General features: G+C 37.3%; 1 protein-coding gene across 1 annotated transcript in view; it reads left to right on the forward strand.

The window, feature by feature from the left end:
• Positions 1 to 5,787: 5,787 nt before the first annotated feature.
• ZNHIT6 (zinc finger HIT-type containing 6) overlaps positions 5,788 to 25,413 on the forward strand; it is a 54,983-nt gene continuing 35,357 nt past the window's right edge. Inside the window, exons 1-5 of the mRNA XM_008516955.2 lie at positions 5,788 to 6,632; positions 7,699 to 7,764; positions 7,843 to 7,949; positions 8,035 to 8,120; positions 14,949 to 15,052. Of these exons, the coding sequence (XP_008515177.1) occupies positions 5,992 to 6,632; positions 7,699 to 7,764; positions 7,843 to 7,949; positions 8,035 to 8,120; positions 14,949 to 15,052 (1,004 nt within the window). The 5' untranslated portion in view covers positions 5,788 to 5,991. The remainder of the gene's footprint in view (positions 6,633 to 7,698; positions 7,765 to 7,842; positions 7,950 to 8,034; positions 8,121 to 14,948; positions 15,053 to 25,413) is intronic.

Consider the following 25,413-nt stretch of genomic DNA (forward strand, 5'->3'; position numbering starts at 1 on the left):
GATTGCATAGCATCAAATGACAAATTAGTAAGGTAGAAATTAGTTGGGGAACTCTCCCAGAAAGTATCTGGAAGCAATAAAGAGATGGGAAACATAAAAGTTAAAGAATATGGAGAGAACCCTGATAACAAAACCTGATGGCATTACAAGAAAAAAGAGCTATAGATAAATACCCCTCATAAGCATACATGAAAATTCCTAAACAAAATATTAGCTAATTAGGCCCAGCTATATATATGTAATATATAATAAATGATTTTAGTAAGTTTTCAAGACACAAATTCGATATACAAATGTCAATTGTATTTCTATATCCTAGCAATGAAAAACACAAAAATGAAATTAAATAATTCCTTTCAAAATCATATCAAAAAAGAATAATATACTTAGGAATAAATTTAGCAAAAGACCTACAAAAACTTGTACACTAAAAACTCCAAAGCGTTTTTAAGTGAAATAAAAGACAATCTAAATAAATGAGTGACATTCATTATCATGGATTGTAAGACATACTGTTGTTAAGACGCCAATTCTTTCCAAATTATTCTATATATTCCACACAATCCCTGTCAAAATCCCAGCAAGCTCTTTTGTAGAAATTGATAAACTGATCCTAAAATTTATATGTATATGCAAAGGACCTAGAACAGCCAAGACAATTTTGAAATAGAAGAGCAAATTAGGAGGATTCACATTACCTGGTGTTAAAACTTACTATAAAGTTATGGTAATCAAGGGACTGTGGTATTGGTGTAAACATAGGCATATAGATCAATGAAAGAGAATAGAAAGTCCAGAAATAAGTCCTTATATTTGTGGTCACTTGATTTTTGACAAAATGTCAAGGCAATTCAAGGGGGAAGGATAATCTTTTCAACAATTGGTGCTTGGACAATGATACATCCATATGCAAAAAAAGAACTCAAATCCTTATTTTACCCTATAAACAAACAAAAAACTCAAAATGGATCATAGACCAAAATGTAAGAGCTAAAACTATAATACTAGAAAACATAGGAGAAAATCTTTGGGGCCATGGGCTAGACAAAAATTTAGTGGTGGGACACAAAAAGTACAATTCATTTGATAAATTGCACTTCATTGAAATGTAAAACTTTTGCTCTTTAAAAGACATAATTAGGAAAATGAAAACAAGCCACAGATTGGGAGAAAATATTTGAAAACCATACAACTACTTGGTACTAATTATGTATTGGTGTGGAACAACTGCCCCAAAACTTAGCTGTTTAAAACAACAAATATTTATTATCTCACACAATTTTAGTATGAAGAATCTGGGTGCAGCTATTGGCCAGAGCTGCAGTCATGTCAAGACTTGTTACATGTACAATGTTCCAAGTACAGTTCCATGGCTGTTAACAGGTGTCAGTTCCTTGCTGATAGATGGCCAGTGTACTAGTTTGCTAGGGCTGCTATAAGAGAATATCATAGACTGAGAGGCTAAAGCAACAGAAATTTATCTTCTAACAGTTCTGCAGCCTGGAAGTCCAAGATCAAAGTGTCGGCAGGTTTGCTTTCTTCTGAGGCCTCTCACATTGGCTTGTAGGTGATTGCCTTCTTGCTGTGTCTTCACATGGTCTTTTCTCTGGGTGCATACATCCCTGGTGTCTCTTTTTGTGTCCAAATTTCTTCTTCCTATAACTACATCCATCATATTGGATTAGGGCCTACTCAAGTGGCCTCCTTTTAATTTAATCCCCTCTTTAAAGGTCTATCTCCAAATACAGCCACATTTGGAGGTAGTAGGGACTATGGCTTCATTATAAGAATTTGGGGGAACACAGTTCGGCCTATAACAGCCAGAGACTTCAGCTCCCTGCTACATGGGCCTCTCTGTAGTGCCACTGACAACATGGCAACTTGCACCCCCCAGAGTGAGTGATCTAGGAGAGAGGGTAAGAAAACAATTGCCTGAGACAGAAACCACAGCCTTTTTCAAACCTAATCTTGGGAGTAACATAATATTACTTCTGCTGTGTGCTATCGGTAACAGAGACCAATCTTGGGATAATTTTGGAAGGTTCTACATATTGGTACGAATACAGAGGGTGGGGATCATTGGGGAATATTTTGATAGCTGTCTACCAAAGATTTTTATCTATAATATATGAATAACTGCTACAATTTGATAATAAAAAGACAACTCAATTAAAAATAGGTAAAAGATTTGAATAAACATTTCACTAATGAAGATATACAAATAGCCAGTAAGCACATGAAAAGATGCTCAACATCATTAAACATAAGGAAATGCAAAGTAAATTCACAAGACACTATTATATACCCATAATCAAACAGACTGACAATACAGGCATACCTCGTTTTATTGCACTTCACTCTATCGCACTTCACAGATGATTGCATTTTTTACAAATTGAAGATTTGTGGCAACCCTGGGCCAAGCAAGTCTATTGGCACCATTTTTCCAACAGCATTTGCTCACTTCATGTCTTTCTGTCACCTTTTGGTAATTCTCGAAATATTTACAACTTTTTCATTATTATTATATTTGTTACAGTCATCTGCGATCAGTGATCTTTGATTTTACTATTGTAATTGTTTCGGGGCACCACAAACCGCTCCCATTAAGACAGCAAGCTTAATTGATAAACGTTGTGTGTGTTCTGACTGCTCCAGCGACTAGCCATTCTCTGTCTCTTATCCTCTCCTCGGGCCTCCCTATTCCCTGAGAAACAAGAATATTGAAATTAGGCTGACTAATAATCCTACAACGGCCTCTAAGTGTTCAAGTGAAGGGAAGAATTGTACATCTCTCACTTTAAAACAAAACTAAAAATGATTAAGCTTAGTGAGGAAGGCAAGTTGAAAGCCGAGATAGGCTGAAAACCAGGTCTCTTGCACGAAACAGTTAGCCAAGTTGTGAAAGCAAAGGAAAAGTTCTTAAAGGAAATTCAAAGTGCTACTCAACTGAACACATGAATGATAAGAAATTGAAACAGGCTTATTGCAGATACAGAGAAAATTTTAGTGCTCTGGATAGAAGATCAAACAAGCCACAACATTCCCTTAAGACAAAGCCTCATCCAGAGCAAGGTTCTAACTCTTGTCAATTCTATGACGGTTGAGAGAGGTGAGGAAGCTGCAGAAGAAAAATTTGAAGCTAGAAGAGGTAGGTTCATGAGGTTTAAGGAAAGAAGCTGTCTCCATAACATAAAAGTGCAAAGTGAAGAAGCTGCAGCTTCTGAAGAAGCTTCTTCTTCAGCAAGTTCTCCAGAAGATCTAGCTAAGATAACTAATGAAGCTGGCTATACTAAACCACATATTTTCAATGTGGATGAAACAGCCTTATATTGGAAGAAGACGCCATCTAGGATTTTCGTAGCTAGAGAGGTGAAGTCAATGCCTGGCTTCAAAGGACAGCCTGGCTCTCCTATTAGAGGCTAATGCAGCTGGTGAATTTAAGTTGAAGCCAAAACTCATTTGGTTTCAAATCTCATTTGCAGCATCAACATCAACACAAGACCATCCAACAGCAAAAAGATTATGACTTGCTGAAGGCTCAAATGATGGCTGGCATTTTTTAGCAATAAAGCTTTTCTTTTTGAGGAGGAGGAGGATTAGCCCTGAGCTAACTGCTGCCAATCCTCCTCTTTCCACTGAGGAAGACAGGCCCTGAGCTAACACCCATGCCCATCTTCCTCTACTCTACATGTGGGACACCTACCACAGCATGGTGTGCCAAGTGGTGTCATGTCCGCACCCGGGATCCAAACCAGCGAACCCTGGGCCACTGAGGCAGAACACACACACCTAACCGCTCTGCCACCAGGCCGGCCCCTAAAGTATTTTTTAATTAAGCTATGTACATTGTTTTTTTTTTCCAGACATAATGCTATTGCATACTTAACAGACTACAGTATAGTATAAATGTAACTTTTATATGCTCTGGGAAACCAAAAACTTTGTGTCACTTGCTTTATTGCGATATTTGCCTTATTGCGGTAGTCTGGGACCGAGGAGCTAACTTGAAGAATGAATAGGAGTGGGCCAGGGGGACAAGGCAGGAGAGCTTTCCAGACAGAGGAATGAAAACGTGTAGTCTGTTCAGGGAACATCAGATAAGTTAGGTATGGCTGGAGTGTATCCATTCTGATGAGAAAGGAGGGAGAGATGGTAGACAGGTCATCAGAAGCCTCGTCACCAAGGCCTTGGAGGCCTTGCTGAGAAGCTTACATTTTTTCATCCTATAGGTGATCAGGAGCCAGATTCATTTCCTGGGCTTGGGTTCTGAGGTTAGGACACAGAAATAAGAGGTTGGGGAAGAAACCACAGGTTGGTCCTTGGAGTGATTCTTCTTTAGCAGGGAGAATGGCATAGTATGGGCCTATATTTGGATGGGCCTAGTATTACAACACAAGCAACTGCTTCCAAAGAATTGGCTAGATCTATTATTGGCAAAAGCATGATTCAGATCAAACAAATAAATCATGATTCAGGAGGCCAAATCATAATTGATAGCCTTTAAAAGGATCCAACAATTGAGTCACTACTGTTAGAGGACTCTAGGACCAAGCGTTATTCTGACTAGTTAAACTTGCTGCTTGCTGCTTTCAGGTTGCAGGTGTCGAGGTAAGTTGGGAGAGTTTAATATAATCTTCTTATAGGGTTGTGAGAAAGAAGCTTTCAGAGGATATAGACAGCATCTTTTTGGAGATACTTAGAAGTACCATGTGTCCACCCAGTCAAAAGTCCCTGACTTGATCTTCAGGCTAGATTACATCTTTACACTAGAAAAAGGGGCCCTTTTTCAATGCTTCTTCCAATGCTGCACAATCTGTGTTGCCCCAACTAAGGTTTCACAAGTACCTCTCTTCCTCACTCTGCTCACCCATTCAAAATTCCCATTCCTTAACCAACTGTGAAAGACTGATGACAGCTAAAAGCCCTGCGAACTATAACAGGGTTTGAGGGGGTAGCACAAAGCAGCGCACAGGTAAGAGCCATTCCTTTGAAGTCTCCTTATACAGCAAGAAAAATAAAAATCTCACAGAGATGATGTGAAGATTAAGTGAACATGCCTAATGCTCAGTATGTAATAATCATTTTTAAAAGTAACTGAAACAGATGCAAGGGTTTTTTTTTTTTTTTTGTATGTGTGTTTTTTCTGATCTTCTAGTCCTGGAGATTGGACTTTTGGCCCAGTCTTTACATAGGGATCTATATATTCTCTTAGAAAGAATCCTGCAGGATGCTGGAAATGGGAAACTGGATGACGTGGACGTTACTGACAATGAATTGGAAGAATAAAAATTAATGCCCTCTTTCCTACCTGAAACCTATCAAGATTCACAGTAGTAACAGTCATCATATACTGTTTGTTTCAGTCACTGCTAGCTGATTTCCATCACGATTCCATTTAATGTTCACAATAACGCTGAGATTTCTAATACCACCGCCTCTAGTGTACAGGTTTAGACTCCGAAGCTCGAAGACGGGTAACAGTAGGTGTTTCTTCCATTTTCATACAAGGTTAGATTTAACCGTTGATACAGATTAGAGTGAGTTTTCCCATTCCAAGCCGATGAGGGCTTCTCTCCCCTCCCCTCGGCCAGGTTCTTCCACTCTCTTTGCAAAGAAGAGCATGAACCCCGCTCCAACAGAGCGGCCGAGGAGGCCTCCCTGGGGGAAAGGTTTGAGGAAGCCCCGCCCTGGAGGCGGGTTCACGGTGGGAGTGGCCTCACGCAGACTCAGAGGATCTGGGCCAGACCGCCGCAGAGCCGTAAAGAGCTCGTAAAGAGCCGTAAAGAGCAGAGTCGTGAAGAGGCAAGGCGCGGAAGCGTTGCTTTACGACAATTGGGGCTCTTGCTTGGCCGGCGTGCGCGCTGCTTGCAGCTTCTCGGTTTCACACGTGTGCTGCTGTTGGTGTTCCCGTCCCTAATTCATTCCACTTGGCGTGGACTAGCTCCATTGAAGGACAGTGTGCCAGCGGAGGCCAGGGGTCGTGAGCTGATGGATTTTGCTGCTGAGAATGAAGGGACGTCGGGAGGCGGTCTCCAAAGGGTAGCTGAGGGGGCGCGGCGAAGTCCGGAGTTGGGGAGGGAGGAGGCCAGCGGTGGAGAGGCGAGGGATGGACTGATAGGAATGGGGAAGACAGGGGATGGAGAGGAGGGAAGTGGACAAAGGGCAGAGGACATGCGTGTGGACCTAACAGCTGTGAAGCAAGAAGTTATGGACTGGTCGGAAGTGGAAGAAGGTATGTTGGATGGCCAGTGGATAAAGCAGGAGGTGGAGGATGGGCCTGAGGTAAAGGAGGAGAAATCAGGCACATTGGAGGTGAAGCAGGAGATGGATAGTAGTTTGGTGGTAAAAGAAGAGAAGGCAGATGAACCAGAGGTAAAGGAAGAGAAAGTGAAGGTGAAGGAAGAGGTAATGGACTGGCTGGAAGTGAAGGAAGAGAAGAAGGGTATCTTGGAGATAAAACAGGAGGAGGCATTTATTGTTCGGAACATAAAAGAGGAAATGATGGACGAAGCGTGTGTAAAAGAAGAGAAGTATTTCCCGAAGAAGGAAGTGATGGATGATACAAACGTGAAAGAAGAGCCTCAGGTGAATCCCCCAGTGGGCTCCAAGCGGAAACTGGCCATGTCAAGGTAGGGCAGGGAGAGCTCCATTGGGGGAATAAAGCTGTGGAGTCCTCTGTTGTTCAGATTGAAGGAAACTACACTACCAGCAGGGTGTGGAATAATGAAAAATAAGTGAAAGTTTGGGTCCCTTGATCCTGAGTGGTGGGAGGGCAGGAGGGGGAATTGGGAAGCGAGGTCTTCCCTGTAAAGAGAGTCAGATGACAACAAATGAGTGAAAATATGTGAGGTTGGTAGCGCCCAATGGCAAGTAAGGATGTGAAAATCTGGGGACCAGAAAACCCTTGGACCAGATTCTGGCTTGACTTAATATGCTCTTGAGTTGATAGTCCTTTGAGAGAGGATAGAGATGAAAAAGTCTAATAAAACCAGCAACAACAAAGTGGATTAAGTTAAAATTAGACAAAAATACACTTGAACTCGCCCAATTGTCTAGTTTCTTTATGAGTACTCTGAATGTTTGTCTCTTTTGATTGTTTTCCTCATAGTGTGTGATTACGTGACAGCATAGTTGAAAAAAAGAGTGGTCAGATTCTTGGGACTATTACTGTCTAGAGCACAAGGACCAAACAGAAGTGGCTGTAGTTTGGTTGTCAGTATCCCAAGATCCTGGAAGAGCAGTTAAGACAGATATTAGGTAATAGCATCTCTAGATTATTTTGATGCCCATTCTAGGTTGGGTGTAGAGTTGAGGAAAAAGATTCGCTGCTACTCTCTAAATTTGACTGGGTCTTATGTTCTTTTTCTGGTCTGTGTGTGTTTAAGATATCTAAACACAGCTCCTGTTAAAGTGAGATGATCTTTTAAAATTTAATACGTGTTTTCTTGAATTACGTATCACTAACAACATTGTAAATGTGGTTGTCGTTTGGAGGTGGTTTCGTAGAGGAGAATTTTCTGGCGATGTGTGACAGCTGTCAAGTTATTTCATCACTTCCTGCATGTGCTTTATTCACCGTGACTACATATCTGTAAATTGATCATGATGAGTAATTGACTCAGCAGTAAAAGTTTATAAATAAATAAATAGAGTTAATATTTGATAATTTATTAAGTTTCATATGGGCTTTTGTAGATGTGAAACTTGTGGTACAGAAGAAGCAAAGTACAGATGTCCACGTTGTCTGCGATACTCCTGCAGGTATGTGTAATTTCCTACCTTATTACTTCTGTCTGTACCCTTCTTCCCTCAGTATAAAAGTACCTCTTGTCTCTTCAGTTTGTCCTGTGTAAAGAAACACAAAGCAGAAATGACATGCAATGGAGTTCGAGATAAAACTGCATATGTTTCAATACAACAGTTTACTGAAATGAATCTTCTAAGTGGTAAGCCATCCTATGCATAGTAGGTTGATACTTCCTGGCCATTTGCATATGTCATTTATTTATTTTTCTATTTTGAAATTTTTAGATTATCGATTTTTGGAAGATGTAGCAAGGACAGCTGACCATATTTCTAGAGATGCTTTCTTGAAAAGACCAATGAGCAATAAACATGTAAGTATTTCTTTTCATCCCTTCCAGTAAGAATTCCTTCTAATCAATTAGATTCACTTTTTCACTCGAAAGATGTTTTAAGTGGCCACCATGAGCTGGGGCTGTTCCAGTTGCTAAGGATACAGCCGTAACCAAAAAAAAGTCGTTCCCCTCATGGAGCTTGTATTGTAGGAAGAGAGCCAGGAGATAAGTAGAGGAACAAATATAATTTCAGACAGAGTTAAGTGCACGTGGAAAATAAAGATGGCACAGAAGATTAAAGAAAATGAAAATGATGTTTGTTGTGGGGAGGTTGTGAGGGTACTGTTTTCAGTACAGTGGTGAGGAGAAGCTTCTCTGAGAGATGACGTTTAAGCATCTATCTGAATGATGAGCAACAGGCAGTCCTGTGAACATTTGGAGGAAGGCTATTCCAGCTAGAGACAAAAGCAAAAGTAAAGACTGCATCAGGAGCAAGGTTGGTGTGTTGGAGAGATTAAAAGAGAGGCAAGGTGACAAGGATAGTTGAGTGAAGAGGAGAACGTTGAACATGAAGTTAGAGGAACTGGTGAGGACCTCTAATGTATTCTAAGTGAAAATGGGAGCCATGGCACAGGTTTGAGCATGTTTGCTTTTTGAAAGTTTGAACATGAATGTGAGATGGAACACTATATAGCTTTTAAAAAATAATTATGGGAGAATAGCTTCGTAACTTCAAGGTAGGGAAGGATTTCTTTACAAAAACATAAAAATACTAACTATAAAAGAAATATATGATAAATTTGACTACATTAAAATTAAGAACATCTGTTCACCAAAAGACACTAGAGTGAAAAAACAAGCCACAGAATAGAAGGTATTTATAACACATATAGTTCCCCCTTCCCCACCTGGGAATTTTAATTGGGGTTGCATTTATTGTATAGAGTAACTTGGGTCATTGGACTTGTTTACAGCAATGAATCTTTAAAGCCTTGACTGTGTTGTATCTCTGCCTTTATTTGGGTCCTTTAATATCTCTCTATAATTTTCTCAGTGGAGGTCTCGCACATTTTTTGTTAGATTTATTCTTGGGCACTTTGTTTTTTCATGCTATTTTCAGTAGCATTTTAAAAAAAATTTGTATTGTCTCTTTTCTAGTATTTAGGAATGAGATTTTTTTGTTGTTTATTTTATAGTGAGCATTATTTTACAGTGAGAATTAAAGTCTATCCCAGCACCTTATCTATAGATTCTTTGAAATTTTCTTTATAAACAATTCATCACAATTTATTTCTGTCTTTCTATCCTTATCTTTTTAATCTCTTTTTATTGCCTTTTGGAATAGCTAGGACTTCCAGTTCAACATCAGATACTAGTGATGATAGTAGATGTTTATGTTGTAAGTCCTATCTTAAACCAAGTCCACTCCTAGGTTTGATGATTTGCTGGAAGAGTTCACAGGACTCAATGTACACTTGTACTCATGGCTAAGATTTATTACAGTGGAAGGATACAGAGCAAAATTAGTAAAAGGAGAAAGCATTCCAGGCAAAGTCTGGAGGAATCCAGTCGCAAGCTTCCCAGAGTCCTCTCCCATTGAGTCACACAGTACACTGTTAATTCCTCTGGTAATGAGTTGTGATTACATGTGTGAAGTACTGTCTATCAGGGAAGCTCATTAGAAACTCACTGCCCCGGGTTTTTATTGGGAGCTGGTTGAAGAAGCACCCTCTGCCTAGCATGTGCCAAATTCCAGACTCCCAGAAGGAAAGCAGATAAAACCACATGTGTATACAAACAATTGAGACACACTGAATCACTCTTATCATTTTAGGAAATGTTTTATGTCAGTGCAGGGAACCGTTTACCAGTCAGTCAAATTCCCTGACACCAGCCAAGGGCCAGCCTTGCAAGCAGAACCTTCAAAAGATAACAGTCTCAGGCCTGCTTTGTTAACTCTTCTGTACATCTTTGTTTTGTAACTTCTGATCATACAGGAAAAATTTTCAAGATTGTACCATGATGTTTGCTCTTAAATTTTTGGTAGATATAATTTGATGTCTAGATTAGGGAAGTTCTATTCCTAGTTTGGTAATAGATTTCATTATGAATGGTGGTTATATTTTATCAAATGCTTTTTCTGTGTTTGTTTCATTTTTGTTCTTTTAATCTATAATATTCTAATAATAAGAATATAAATAATCTTTTAATTGGTTTTCTACTTTAAGCTAAACTTGCATGGTGTATTTTCATACTTTGCAGAATTCACATTTTATGTGTGTCCACATCATCATTTCATTTTGTATTCTGTTCATGAATGAAATTGACCTCTAATTTTCCTTTTTCATATTCTTCTCAGGTTTCCTTGTCAATATTATTCTAGTTTCATAAAATTATTTGGGAACGTTCCCATTTTGTTCTTGGATGCATTGACTAATATCAGAATTATTTCTTCCTTAGAGTTTGGTAAAATTTATTAATGAACTGATATGGGCTTAGAGTTTAGGCCGCTGAGGTATATTCTTTACTACTTGTGGGACTGTTCAGGTTTTCTGTGTCTTCTTAAGTCGTCGTTAGTAGATTACATTTTTCTAAGAATTTGTTCATTTGACGTAAGTTTTCAAATTTATTGCCATAAAGTTCTTCATAACATTCTCCTTTATATGTTTGTAAGAGTTGTAGTAATTTCATTTGTGATATTGTTTTCTTGTGTCTTCTTTTTTTTCTAGATAATTGCTATTATGTGTTGCTTTTCTATTTTGTTAGTGTCCTTCTGACTCTTGTTATATCCTTTTTAATTTTTAGCTTAATTGCATTGTGATCAGAGAACATTTTCTTTCTGAGTTTTTTCCTTTAAAATATGTTAAGACTTGTGTTTATGGCCCTGCATATAGTCAAGTTTTCTGTTTGCTTGGGGGAAAAAAGTATTCTGCAGTTGCTGAATATAGTATTGTATATATCCCTTTTAGGTCAGTTTTTTAATTATGTCATTCAAATTATTTATAACATTATTGATTTTTTTTGTCTGTGTGTTCCATCAGAGGTATGTTAACAAGAGAGGTATGTTAACGTTTCCCAGTAGGTAAAATTGAAAGGATTTGTATGTTTCCCCCTGTGGTTCAGTTAGCTTTACTTTATGTACTTTAAAGCTAAATAATTAAACGCATACCTCAGGAAATATTGCTTCTCGGTATTTTAACCTTTGGTGTTATGCGGTGACCCTTTTTATCCTTTTTTTTGTTTACTTTGTCTAATATTGATCAAACTATACCAGTCCTTTGCTTGGTATTTGCATGGTGTATTTTTTTCTACTTTTCCTTTATGCCTTTCTGTTACTTTATGTTTTGGATATGTCTTTTCTAAGTACCATATAGTAGGGTTCTAGTTTGACTCCAGTCTGATAATCTGTAACTTTTAACTAAATCATTAAGTTCACGTACATTTCAATAAAATTACCTATATATTTGACTTTAAACATGTCACTTTATTTGTGCTATTTGTCCCATTTGTTTTGTTTTTTTCTTTTTGTCTTTTGGACTGATTTTTTTTTTATCATTTGAATTTTTCTACCAGTTTAGAAGTTATAAACCCTTTTTCTGTCCTTTCATTGGTTAGACTACATGTCACAACATGCATACTTAATTTACCAGTATCTAAAGTTAATCGGTACCTTACCCCTGTACCTAGACAATGCAGGGACTTTAGAGTAGGAGTTTTTCTGTAAAGGGCTGGATAGTAAATATTTTTTTCCAGGCCATATGCTTTCTGTCACAACTATTCAATTCTGCCATTGTAGCAAGAAAGCAGCCATAAAAAGTACATAAACAAATGGATGGGGCTGTATTCCAACAAAATTTATTTATGAAAATAGGTAGGAGGCAGGATTTGGCCCTAGTTTACCAGCAGTTACCTTAGAACACTTAAATTCCCTTTAACTTTCTACTGATTATTCTTATTGTTTTCATGTATTTAAATTGTCATTTTTAAATCTCCATGCAATAATTACTGTTTTATCCAGTCAGTGTTTATTTTGGTTTATCTTCATATTTCCCACTTTCTTTGCTCTTTAATTCCTTCCATCATCTTAGACCTTCCATCTGAGAGATCACTTTCTTTCTGCCCCAAGTACATCCTTTAGCATATCCTTTAGGGAGGGTTTGCTGGTTGCCAACTCTTAGATTACTCTATTGGTTTTTGTTTGAATTTTTATTTCATCCTCACTCTTAAATGATTTTCCTCTATAGAATTCTGGGTTCAAAATTATTGTTCCATTATCTTATGGCTTCCATTGTTATTGTTGTAAAGTCATCATCTTTTTTTTTTTTTAAGTGAGGAAGACTGACTCTGAGCTAACGTCTGTTGCCAATCTTCTTCTTTTTGCTTGAGGAAGATTGTCACTGAGCTAACATCTGTGCCAGTCTTCCTCTGTTTTGTATGTGGACACTGCCACAGCATGGCTTGATGAGCAATGTGTATGTCTGTGCCCGGGATCTGAACCTCCAAACTCCAGGCTGCCAAAGTGGAGTGCACAAACTTAACCATTATGCCACTGGGCTGGCCCCAAGTCATCTGTCATTGTTAAACTGACTTTGAAATTTTTTTTCTTTGGCTGAATTCTTTTTATATTTCTGCATTTTTATTTTTTGAGGAAGATTAGCCCTAAGCTACCATCTGCTGCCAATCCTCCTCTTTTTGCTGAGGAAGACTGGCCCTGAGCTAACATCCATGCCCATCTTCCTCTGCTTTACATGTGGGATGCCTACCACAGCATGGCTTGCCAAGTGGTGCCATGTCCACACCTGAACCAGTGAACCCTGAGCCGCCGAAGCGGAACTTGCACACTTAATTGCTGCGCCACCGGTTGGCCCCCCCTGCATTTTTACTATAATGGCAAAATGCAAATTTCTTTTTATTCATCTTAGTTGAGAATTGTTAGGTTTCTGTTAGAATTTGTGGAGTGTGTTTCATCAGTTCTGGGAAATTATCAGTTGATTACTATGTAAAATGTTATTTCTGCCTTATTCTTTGTCTCTTCTCCTTCTAAAATGACCATTAAATGTGGCTTAGGCCTTTTCCCTACATCTTACCTATCCTTTAACCTTTCTTCTGAATTTTTCATCTTTTTATCTCTATAATGCATTCTGAAAATTTCTGGTTTGTTTCATTCTTTTAAAAACCTGCTGAGACACTTTCTATAGTTTCTTTTCACAGTATTTTCAAGCTTTCTTTTATTCCTTTGAATTTTGCAGAGTTCTATAATCTGTGTATGATTATTTCCATGTCTGAAAATATGGGGAGCTTTCAGCTACCTTTTTTTTTCTCTTTTGGTTCCTGCTCACTGAGCCTTGTTTTCTTGTATTGTTTATGCTTATTTTTTTTTTTTATCAAGTACTGCTTTTTTCCCTTAAAAAATTATTTGTGAGAATTTTTTGAAGACCAGGACAAGCGGACGTTCTTTTATTCTACCAGGTACCTGGGAACTTTGCAAATCTGCACCTATCTTAAACCAAGTTGAAGCTGTGTGATTCTCTTGACCACACAAGCAAGGCAAATCACTTCATATCTGAGCAAGGGCTGGCCCATGGCCACAACTTCTAATGGATTTTTTTTCCTTTTTTTCTTTTTTCCTGTTCTAGTCACACTAATACAAATTTCCTAGCATGCTCTGGAGGTGGAGTTTATTTCTGGTTCATTCTTATGCTGAGGTTGTATTACTGTGCGACTCAGCTTCATTTGCAGAAGCTTCCTAGAAGATTGCTGGGTCTTGACGCTGACCCACTTGCTGAGGAAGCTGTTGAAAGGGGCACTCAGTATTTGCCAGAATTAGCAAAAGTGGCTTCATTGCTTTGCTTAGCTGTCTGAGTTTTCACTTTTCATTAAATATTGTCCTGTATTTTCCAACCTGTTTCTGTCAGTTCTTCAGTGCTTTTAAGGTGATTTTTAAATGTATTTTATATTTTATTATGTGTATATATTTCCCCCATTATCTGGCATCCTTAGATGTTTTCAGGGGAAGAGTTGGTCCCTGTAATCAATGCCATTACTGAAACCAAAGTTTCGTAAGTTAAAAATTGCATGTACTTTCTTAAATCATTTTCCCGCTTAGCCAGTAATAGCTGGCCTTTCTTTTCCCTTGGCTTATGACTTGATTGTCTAACTCTTTGCATTGCAAATTCTAGATCCCCATTCACTTAACCATCAACTTGCATTTATACTATGCCATTTCTTTGAGTGATCTTTCTCCTTTCTTCATGGTATTACGTCCTTCGCTGTTCTCTGGAATTGACTAGCTCAGCTCAACCAGCCCCGGTGGTCAGTGGAGTAACACACGTCTCATATCCCATTTTGTACAGCCTGCAGTAGTGGCTGTTTTAGGTTAGGCCTTGTACTAGGCAGTGCCATGGTTCCTCCCCTGAGTGAGCTAACTGCCTAGTAATAAAATCAGGCATATGTACAGCCAACTATGTTATACAAACATCAGTAAAAGAGAAAGAACTGTATAGGTAGCCACTATGATTGCTAAGTGGCCTGTATTTTTGAAATCCCCATGAAATCCTTTTGGCCTCTAGAGCATATGGTTAAAAACACCAGCTGGAATGAGACAGACCTGGGTTTGAATACAAGCCCGGCCTCTCAGAAATAGCTGTATAATATTGGCATCTCCTTAATTCTCATTGCTAAAATGGGGATGATAATAGTACCTGTCTCATAGTATTGTGAGGGTTAAATGAGATATTGCTGCTTAGCACAGTTTGTGAAACATAGTACTCAGTAAATCTTGACTATTATATTTTGAACATTGTGTTATTAACTTTTGAAATTTAAGGCATTTTAAAATTAATTTGTCTATTTGTTTTTGGCTATTAGATGTACTTTATGAAAAATCGTGCCAGAAAGCAAGGTATTAACTTAAAACTTCTACCCAATGGATTCACCAAGAGGAAAGAAAATTCAACGTTTTTTGATAAGAAGTAAGTTTCTAACTTCTTTCTGATTTGGTCAGGAACGTCTTTTAAGGTTTGCTTTGCTGTAGAGCATTGCTACCCAGAGTGTGATCTGTAAGCTGTATGTTATTGGGCGATGACAAGATAACTGCACAAATTGAAAATAAGCATTTAGAAACTTATGCTAATTTTATGTCATGTGACTCTAATAAAAATTTGGGCTTGGAGTGTGTGTGTATGTGTTTGTTTGTGTGTATGTGTCTGTATCTCTGAGACCCAAGATACATGGCAGTATTTCAGAGGCTTTAGGGACAGAGCAGTGAGTCAGAGCAGGCCCTCTGCACAGTTGTAACCAGAGCGTCTTGGCTTTTATAATCCCTTCTACTTTAGGATTCCAAATAAGATTTTATTTGTAAACCAGTGATGGGGAAGAAGGGGACTTTGAAAATATTCACTCTGTAGTGAATCTGTTGAGTACAGATAATACAACACACATTAGTTTGCTGCTTTCTGAAAGTGCTGGATTAAAAAGGCCCCATTAGTACAGAGGAGAACAGGATCCCAAAGAACTGTAAGCGGCCCACTAAATTATTGGATAATACCTTTCAAAAATCAGGATTCTGGATTTAGAATCAAAAAACCTGAGTGAGTCCCTCCCTCGTCAGCCGCTTAGTAACTGTGAGGCCTTGAGTAGAGCAGTTCATTTCTCTGGGCCTCATCTGTTTGATGTGGGAGTTGTACGAGGTAAACTCTTAGGTTCCCTTCCAATTTTACCACTCCATAAATTGAAAAGAAAGAACCATCGGAACTGTCATTATTCTGATGAACCTTCCACCTTTTCAAAAGATGTTATATTGTTAGAAGGAGATGTTTTCCATTTATTTTATGTATGTTTCAAGACATAAATACTTGTAAAAGTGGTTTTCCTTTTTCCTGGTTGGCGTCCAGAAGTAAAGTAATGCCTTGTGTTTATCAAATATGAGATGGTTCCTTGGTGCATTTTGAAGCTGAAATATTTAGAAATTGACATAATGCATTTGAAATGTAAGGTAACTGGCTTTTCCCTTCTCAAATATAAAATGTTTTTCTGTTTTATGAGGGAAACCATTCAGCACGATTGCCATCAGATTTTATTTCTCAGTACTAAAAAGCAGATATCCTCAAATGTAAAATTTGGGGGTCTCTAGATACATGAATATATGTGGGAAGTTTTTTGGAAGAATATTGCATTCAGTATATTTTCTGGGTTTAGAACCCAAATTTATACTCTGTTATTTTGGAACACTTCAGATCTCTGAAATGGCAAATTGGACTCTTCTTGCATGATGCGTTTTGCTCATGAATTTGCAATGATTTGGGGTTGGTTTTCATACATTTTTAGTAAGTTTTCCCCTGGGTAGATTAGCAACATAGTATGCGATAGGCTTTAGAATTAATTTCTTAGCTTCTTGCACATCTGTAAAATGGAGCTGATGAGAGCTACCATGTAAAATTGCGACCTTTGGTGTATTAATTTACCTAGACACCAACTGGAGTGTAGGAAGGAATCAGTATATGGGAGCAATTGTCAAAATAATACATCCTCATATAAAAAAGTTTAAAGGAAAAATAGCTCCTGTAATTCTACTATGTAGAGTTGACTAGTGAGAACATTTCATGTTTCCTTCTCATCCTGTTTTCTTCTTTTTTCAATTTATTAAGTAAAACACAATATTAAATACTTACATAAAAGTATAAAAAGTTACATGACTCTCCTCAAGTTAAACATTAATTTTTTATGAATAAAGGCACACTTTTCTCTGCAGCTAGTTCTTTTCCGTTTAACAATATATTATGGAACTCTTTACTTGTTAATGCAAATCTGCCTCATTTTTAAGTAGTGTATTCCAACTATGACTATTATATCCTGATTTATTTAATTGTTCCCATATTCAGGAACATTTAGCTTATTTCTAGTTTTTACTTATTACAAATAATTCTGTAATAAACTTCCTTGAACAGATTGTTTTGTGTGCTTATGTGACTTTTCTGTAGGTTCAATTCCTAGAAAGCAAAATAGCTGGGTCAGAGACTACATGCATTTAGACTTTCTAGAGAAACTCCAAATTGTCCTCCCAACAAAGTACCACTTTGTACCTTCATCAAAAAAGTATGAGTGCCTATTTTACTTATACCTGCACTTTAATTGAATATTATTAAACTTTTTTTGCATATCTGATTATTAGAGAGGCTGAGCTCTTGAATTTTTTTGTTTAAGATGTGCGTGTTCATATCTCACCTTGGTCTGTTACATACATTGTGAATATTTTCACCAGTATGTTTATCCTTTAGTTTTGCCTTCCACTTATTTTTGATGCACTTTAAATACTTGTTAAAAAAAATCTGTATAACCTAGAGATAGTAAAATGGAGTGGTTAAGAGCTCAAACTGGAGGCTAGCCCAGTGGCACAGCGGTTAAGTTCACACATTCCACTTCAGCGGTCTGGGGTTCGCTGGTTCAGATCCCGGCTGCAGACCTACACACCGCTCATTAGCCATGCTGTGGCAGGCATCCCACATATAAAATACAGGAAGATAGGCATGGATGTTAGCTCAGGGCCAATCTTCCTCAGCAAAAAGAGGAAAATTGGCGATGGATGTTAGCTCAGGACTAACCTTCCTCAGAAAAACAAGAGCACAAACTAGAGCCAGGCTGCCTGGGTTTAAATTTCTTATCAGCTAGCTATATGATCTTAAGCTAAACCACCTAATTTCTCTTTGCTTCAGTTTCCTCATCTATAAAGTGGGACTATTAATAAACAAAGGTTAAACTAGTTTTCAATTCTATTTGTAGTATATGAGAATATCTATTTAAACATCTCACTAGCACTGAGTTGTCTCTTTTTTAAAAAAAAATTGTTGCTAATTTGAAAGGTTGAAATGATACTTGGTTTTAATTTGCTTTTATTCAATTGCTGCTGAGATATGGAATATTCATTCTGTGTTCCAGAGTGAGATCTTAAAATTCAAATGTAAAGTTTGACTTGATCTAATTTGTTCTGATAAGATGATCTTTCATTCATAGAACCATCTGGGAGTCAGTTCAGTGAAAAAATAATTCAGATCTTTGTAAACTGAATTTTTCCATTTGTTCATTGTTAAATTACCCGTGATTATTTTTAAGTGGAAAGTAGTTTTGCCATTAACTGAATTTAAAATGTCTATATTCAGGTGTTGGATGAATAATAAAGCATTAAGATGAATTCCCAGCTAGTTGAAAGCCCTACTTAAAGAATGTTGCTGGTTAGATCATAGATCGTCAACTTGGACATCTCTTTAGTGTATTATCCCAATATTTTGTTCATTCTTGTTCAGCATTTTCATCAGTGATTTAGATCTTGATTTCTCAACTTGGCACTGTTGATGTTTTGAGCCAAAGAATTCTTTGTTGTGGAAGGCTGCACTTGTGCATTTTAGGATGTTTAGCAGCATCCCTGGCTTCTACCCACTAGATGTTGGTAGCAGAAACACACAGGCACAACAAAAACATGACAGCAAAAAATGTCTCCAGACATTGCCTGATGTCTCCTGGAGTAGGGGCACGGGAGAAGCCAAATCACCCTTATTTGAGAACCACTGACTTAGATTAATACGGAAGACATTCTTAGTGAATGTAATATATGGCAGAATCAGGATTGCAGAAAATTTTGCTTGCTAAAAAGGTGATGTAGAAGTAACAAGATGAATATATAAGGTCCTGTACTTCACTTTTAGGGAAAGAAAATGAAAAAAGACACTTAGAAGTACCTTCTTCAGCATACCTGTGTTTTCTCAGCCATTTGTATGAAAATGACCAAGGTTTTAGATAATGTTATTAGTTATTTAGCTGTAGTGTTATTTACTAAAAAGAGGGAAGAAGGGGATACTAAATATTTTCAAAGAATTATTTTCAACTCCTATGCATCCAATATTCTGTTTTTAAGAGACTTGTTTTCAGTGCTTTTTTCAGTTTAGGGCGTTGACTCAGATAAACTTGAATTTGAATATTGCCTCTGCCATATGGTACCCGTTAGGTGATCTTGGGCAAGATCCAATTTAATGGATTGTTGAGAGGATTAAATGAAATGGTACTCAATGACAATTAGATGTCTACATTCTCTTATCTGAAATCCTTGGTGATATGGTACATTTACTATAGTATATTCATCCCTAGTAGGACTGGGGCACTGTTGCATAATCAGACACCACCGTTTCTACAGTGAAACCTACAAATGTTCACATTATAATGGGTAAATAATGACTGTAAATGGGTTCAGTCAGGCTTTGCTGCTGAAGGAGTTAGGAAGAAGCTTTGAGTTTCAGAGATTTGGGGATTTTGAAATTGTTGATATGAGACTTTGGTCCTATACTAAGGTTATTATTACTCCCTAGGTACTAAATTGAACTTTTGTTTGTTTAAGGAGATTAGGCTACAGTATAGTAAAAAACTCAAATTGAAGTTGTTTAAAATTAAATGTTCCAACAGTAACTTTTGAGCAATCTGAGTGAAGAATTCTTTGTGGTGTTTTTGTAACTTTCCTATGAAGTCTGGAATTATTTCAAAATAAAAAGTTTACAGAAAATTTAAATACCCCCATACAAAGTGTGACTCATGTGCCGTTGTGCCTGAATTACCTCTGTAGAATTACCAGCAGGCTATGTAGCAGCAGGTGCAATAGGCACCTGAGACGCATAGGTTCATTCTAACCTAGGCATCCTTTATGGCAGGAGTTTTTGACCGGTGTGACTATGAATTTCCTAAAATCATATGCAAAATTATGTAATGGTTAGTTTTTCTAAGAATAGGAACTGTAATTTTCAATTTATAGTCGAAGTGAGGTGTAATCCTAACAAGTCTGTGAGATCAAATCAAATATGTATTTGATAGCAATGAATTTTAGAGGACTGGTGAGTTTGCAGGAATGTTGTAATGGATAGCTTTAAGGAACAAAGAAAACTTAAGGGATGCTTATATTAAGAATAAGTTGAGCCAAAGCAAGATTGACATTCTCTGTTAAAAATAGAGGAGCTTGATAGGGGAATGTGTCCAGTACAAGGCTCCCCTACTTACTTTGGAGCAGATCCCAAACTACTTCTTTAAAACAGTAACTCTTTCAGAGGTAACTGCTTTACCTCGTGTCTTTGTGGGGCATGTAACTTTATGTTCACCTTTGCCTGGTGCTAATCAAAAACTATTGAAAGAAATATGGAAGATCTATGTGGAGAAAACTGAAACTCCACCAAATGACTTAAAAGATTTGAATAAATGGAAAAAAGTACCTTGTTCTTAGGAGACTAAATATTATAACACTTATTTCTTAAATGAATGATCTTTAAATGTGATGTTATCCTAATCAAAATACTAATGGGATTTTGTTTATTTTTAATTTGAGATTTTTTTTTGAAAAGGAAAGAGTTAGTGATAAAATGACTGAAGTGCATTTTGAAGAATAGACATGGGAGAAGCACCAGGAAGAACCTGAAAAAGAAGAGTAATGAAGTTGGACTCATTAAAATTTATGAAATTCTAGTAAAGTTTTATGGTGTGGACATAGAAATCTGCAGTTAGATTATAGAAAATAGGCACAAGGATATTTGGTACTCTATTATATGATCAAGATAGTGTTTCAAATTAATACCAGTAATTACTTATTCAGTAAATGAGGTTGAGACAGCCTCCCATTTGGTAAGGAAAAAGCTGGGTCTAACTAAATTTACGTAAAGTTGTAAAAAAATCGTGTGGCAAAAAAAGACCATAATAAAGTCAAAAGACTGACTGAAAAATGCTTAACATGTATAGCAAAGAATGCTTATGCATTAATAAGAAAAAAGACTAGCAACCAATTAGGAAAAGGGGAAAAGGATAAGAATAGTCATAGAAAGATATATATGTACGTGTATCATAGAAATATATTTATACATAGATAATATACGGCTGATAAACATATATTAATGATATCTAATTTAATGAAGGTATGGGTTAGGCAGGCTATTTTCCTCTTTTACTGTTCTTGAAAGTGTAAACTAGTAGTCATTTTAGAAGACAATTTGGTAGTATTTCTCAAAAATATTATACATGCCTACTCAAGGAATTTAGCCTACACATATGTTAGTACAGTTCACAGAGATGTATGTAGACGTATATCTATTGCAGCATTATTTTTAATCGTTTAAACACTGGCAACAGCGTCAGATATCTATGAGTATGGGACTGAGTTAAATTAACGATGCAGTGGAATTCTACGCAAACATTAAACAAAACAGAATTACATGAAGAAATATTGTCATGGAATGACATCTATGATATGTTCAGTGAAAAAAAATGTTAGAGTTTAAACAGTTGTCTGAAAGATATGAAGCTAACTTTTCCTATTGATGTAAGGTATACATGCAATGAAATGCACAAATCTTAAGTGTACATTTGTTGAGTTTTGACAAATGTATACACCTGCATAACCCAGTCTTTGTGAATATATAGAACATTACTGTCACCCCAAAAAAGGCTTTTTCAAGTTAGCGCCTGTCTTCCCCAGAGACAACTTGCTCTAATTTTTGCCCTTGAAGATGATTTTTGCCTGTTTTAAAATTTCACGTATAATAGAATCCTATAGCTCACTCTTGCTTTTGAGTGATAGTTTAGCTGACTATGTCATATTTTCAGGGGACATTTATTTTAGTGCGTCAGTTCACTTCTTTATTCCACTGCCTTCTGACTTCTTTTGCCGCTGTTGAGAAAACTGTTGTTTTATATCTATCATTTGCTTTTAAATTCTTCACTTTTGTCTTTGGAGTTCTGCAGTTCCACTGTGATATGTGTTTTCATATGATTTCTTTTTATTTATCTTCCTTGGGAGTTGTGCTTTCTGAATATGACAGTTCTGGAAAATTTTAATGTATTATCTTAACTCATATTTCTGTGTGTCTCTTTGCTGCATTCTGGATAATTTATTCAGCTGTAGATGGATGCTAGTTACTTTCTCCCCTCAGTCGTGTCTAATTAATCTGATCTTTAGCCCGCACTGAATATTTTTTTGTTTGTTTCAGTTATGTTTTTCATTTCTAGAAATTCTATTTCTTTCCCAAATCTATCTGGTCTTTTAGATAGAATTATATTCCTTTCTAATGTTTTAAACCCTCTTTTGTTCAAGAATTTAGGACATGTATTATCTGTGTAGATAATTCCAGTATCCAAAGTTCTTGGAAGTCTGTTCCTGCTGTCTGCTGTTCCTGCTGACTCCTGATTATGGTGGCTTGTTTCCTTGTTTTTTTCTTCAAATGTAATTGTGAACTCAAGTTCATGTAGAAGGGGTGTGCATTTGCTTATGCCAAATACTCTCTGGCACCAATCCAGGACCTTCTTTAATTTCTTAGTCTGAAGTTGCTCAGACTATACTAATAGTAATAATTTGAACCTCATACCCATTTGAGGAAGCTATACTTATGCATTCTCAGTTGAAACCTTTCCCCCCAGCCCCTCAGCCTTTTTCTCTCCCTAAAGCCTATGCTGAGGTGACAAGTTTTCTCGTCTCCCTTTGCCAGTGGATTTTTCTGGTTCGCCTTTTCACTGGTTTTATGCAGTGATCTCAGTTTGAGGTCTCCAGCTTATGTGGACCCAAGATCTTCTCTCATGTCACACTGGCTGTTGAAACACAAGCCTCTTGGTTACCATAATTGGCAAAGGCCTCCAGAGCAGTGTAACTTTTCACCATTCCACTGGGGTTTGTAGTTCCTGCTTCCTTTTGGCCCCTGAAGCTTTTTCTTACTCCCTGATTACCTCAGTATGTTTGTTATATTTCTCCAGGATTTCTTAATGTATGCTATTGAGAGGGTTTTCAGATTATCTTCTCTACCATGGTGCCCAAATTGTGTAAAATAAGCACTCACCCCAGTCCAAGCGTAAGATCTGTAGCGGAAAAGAGGTGGGTCAGGAAGGCATGATAATTACTTGTTCACATAGCAATTCTGCTTCTAGGAATTTATCTGATAGATATAACCATACATGTGGAAAATGAAATATGTACAAGGACAGTCAGTGCAACTTTGTAATATCAGAAGAGTAGTATGACTCTAGATATTCATTGATAGTGAACTCCTTAAATAAATTGTTGTATGCCTTTACAATGGGAAAAGGATGAAGCAGTTCTAAATGTATTAATAGGGAATGTTTGCCAGAAATATCAAGTAAGTAAAGATAGATGCAGAACCATGTTTACCGTATGCTACCATTGTGTGGAAAATAAAGTTTATATACATATATGCTTATATTATAAACTGGTAACACTGGTTATCTTAAGGAAAGGAAATTGGGTGGAAAGGTACAGCGATGGGAATTATGTGCCCTTTTGTACCTTTTTGAATTTTAGACCATGTGCATGTAATGCTTACTTTAAGAATGAATAAGTGAATTTTTTAAAGTAATAATTTAAAAAGACATGATAGATGTGGGCAGGACTTATACATTTTGAGTGGTAAATATAACCTTTGAAAAGTATTCTGATGCTATCATATAAAATCCTATGTTTTTATCTGGGGCTACTGGTCTTTTTTAGTTGTGTTTTAATGTTTTGCTGCAGGAAGCCATGCATATCAAACTGGGAGACTGTATTGGTTGTGCCTGGATAACGTGTCTCATTTGGCCACATAAGTCCCTTATTTTATTTTCCTGGCTGTTTGAGTCTGAGGATTTGGCAGTGAGGTAGAGAATGCATTTTAACTTGTCAATTGGAAAGAAAAATCGGACTGCGAGACCCCTTTCCACTAGTATCTTTAGCTTAACTCCAGGCTTAGATTCTTACCATTCCTTTACCACTGTCAGCTTAGAACTGAGTTTTTTTAACTGCCTTTTGGCCCAGGGCTCTTTAGCTGTCTGTCTGTGGGTCTCTCTTAGCCTTACCATATTAAGATGGTAGAAGTGTGCCCATTATTAAACAGTGTGAATTAATATTTGAGCTTCAGTCTTGTTTTAGAAGCTAGCCACTAGATGTCTCTCTTGTAAAGAAGTAAGCCTTTGCAGACTCAAAAAATTACTTTTTGTTCCTTGGGTAAAATTACAGCATTCTAATTATATTGCAGTGATACACCCATCCACCTCTGTATTAATGTCATTCACACTTTTTTCCTTAAACAATTATGTAGTGATACACTTCTTCAAGGACAGTTTTGGTGTTTTTGGGCATGGTATCTTCCTAAGTAGTAATGGTTTATCCTTTCTTTGTTACAAACTAACTTTAGAAAAAGGCAAAGGAAAATGAAGTGATGGGTCCAACAGTTATGGTCATGAGGGGACAAGTGGATTTTTCGATGATTGTTGGAGGATTGCATAATAGGTGCTCAATACAAACTTGTTAAGTAGTTGAAAACGTTTAGCCCTACAGTTTCTCTGTCACGCCAGCTTTGATATGGTTTGATGGAAGAATTTCAGAGCAACAGCAGGGAGTTAGGAAAACTGTGTGAAAAAATAGAAGCCTCATAGTTCCCAGTAAGGCATTTCCTTACTGGGTCCATGTAGACAGTGGTAAGGAAGTTCTTGTGACGTAGCATCACAGGGTGTACCTTTCCACAGCAGTGGTTAGCCAGCATTCATGGAAATGGAAAACCAAACTCTCTTGATCATCTTGGGGTCCCCAAACTGGTTCACTTAGGGAAGTCCTTCCCCAGTCACCAAGTCTGCTGCTTCATGATGTGCTTCTGGAATGTGTCGCTTTCCGTCTCCTTCACTGCAGCATTTATCAGTGAATTCTCCCATGCAGGCCCATCTTGTCTCATCCTGGACTATTGGGGAACTTCTAAGTGCTTTCTTTACCTTCAGTGTCTCCTCACCTCAATCACTCTCATACACTGCTACCAGAAACATCTTTCTAAAACGTATTTTTACTATGCTGATCACCTGCTCAGAATCCTTTCATGCTTCTGGGCCCACAGGAGCTGTTAGCTCAGCGATACCATCACTGGCCATAGACGGAATTACCAGTAGGTGAAATTTGTCATCTCATCTCCTGGCCTTGCACTGTCTGAAGCTCTCAAGTGTTGTACCCCATTCCTTTGCCTAAAATTAACTCTCTTTCCTTATCCCCCCTATTTGAAATTGCTACCTTTCAGGTAGTTAGAAATATAATGTTTCAAGTATTTCTCACTAAGCAAAATAATCTGTCTTCCTCAGTGTATTTGTTTTTTAAAAGAGGACTTATAGTTAATAATTCTTGACTGTTTATCTTGTGTTAAACATGACACAATTTAATCCTGATATGTAAAGAAATTTTCTTGACAAGTTAGTTACCTCTGTGTGCCTGTTGCCTTATTTGTAAGATGGGGACAGTGATGGTGCCAGTTTTGTGTATGTGGTTTTCAATCTAGAGTGCACGTCAGAATTA

This window comes from Equus przewalskii, chromosome 24, assembly GCF_037783145.1.
Source record: "Equus przewalskii isolate Varuska chromosome 24, EquPr2, whole genome shotgun sequence".
NCBI lineage: Eukaryota > Metazoa > Chordata > Mammalia > Perissodactyla > Equidae > Equus > Equus przewalskii.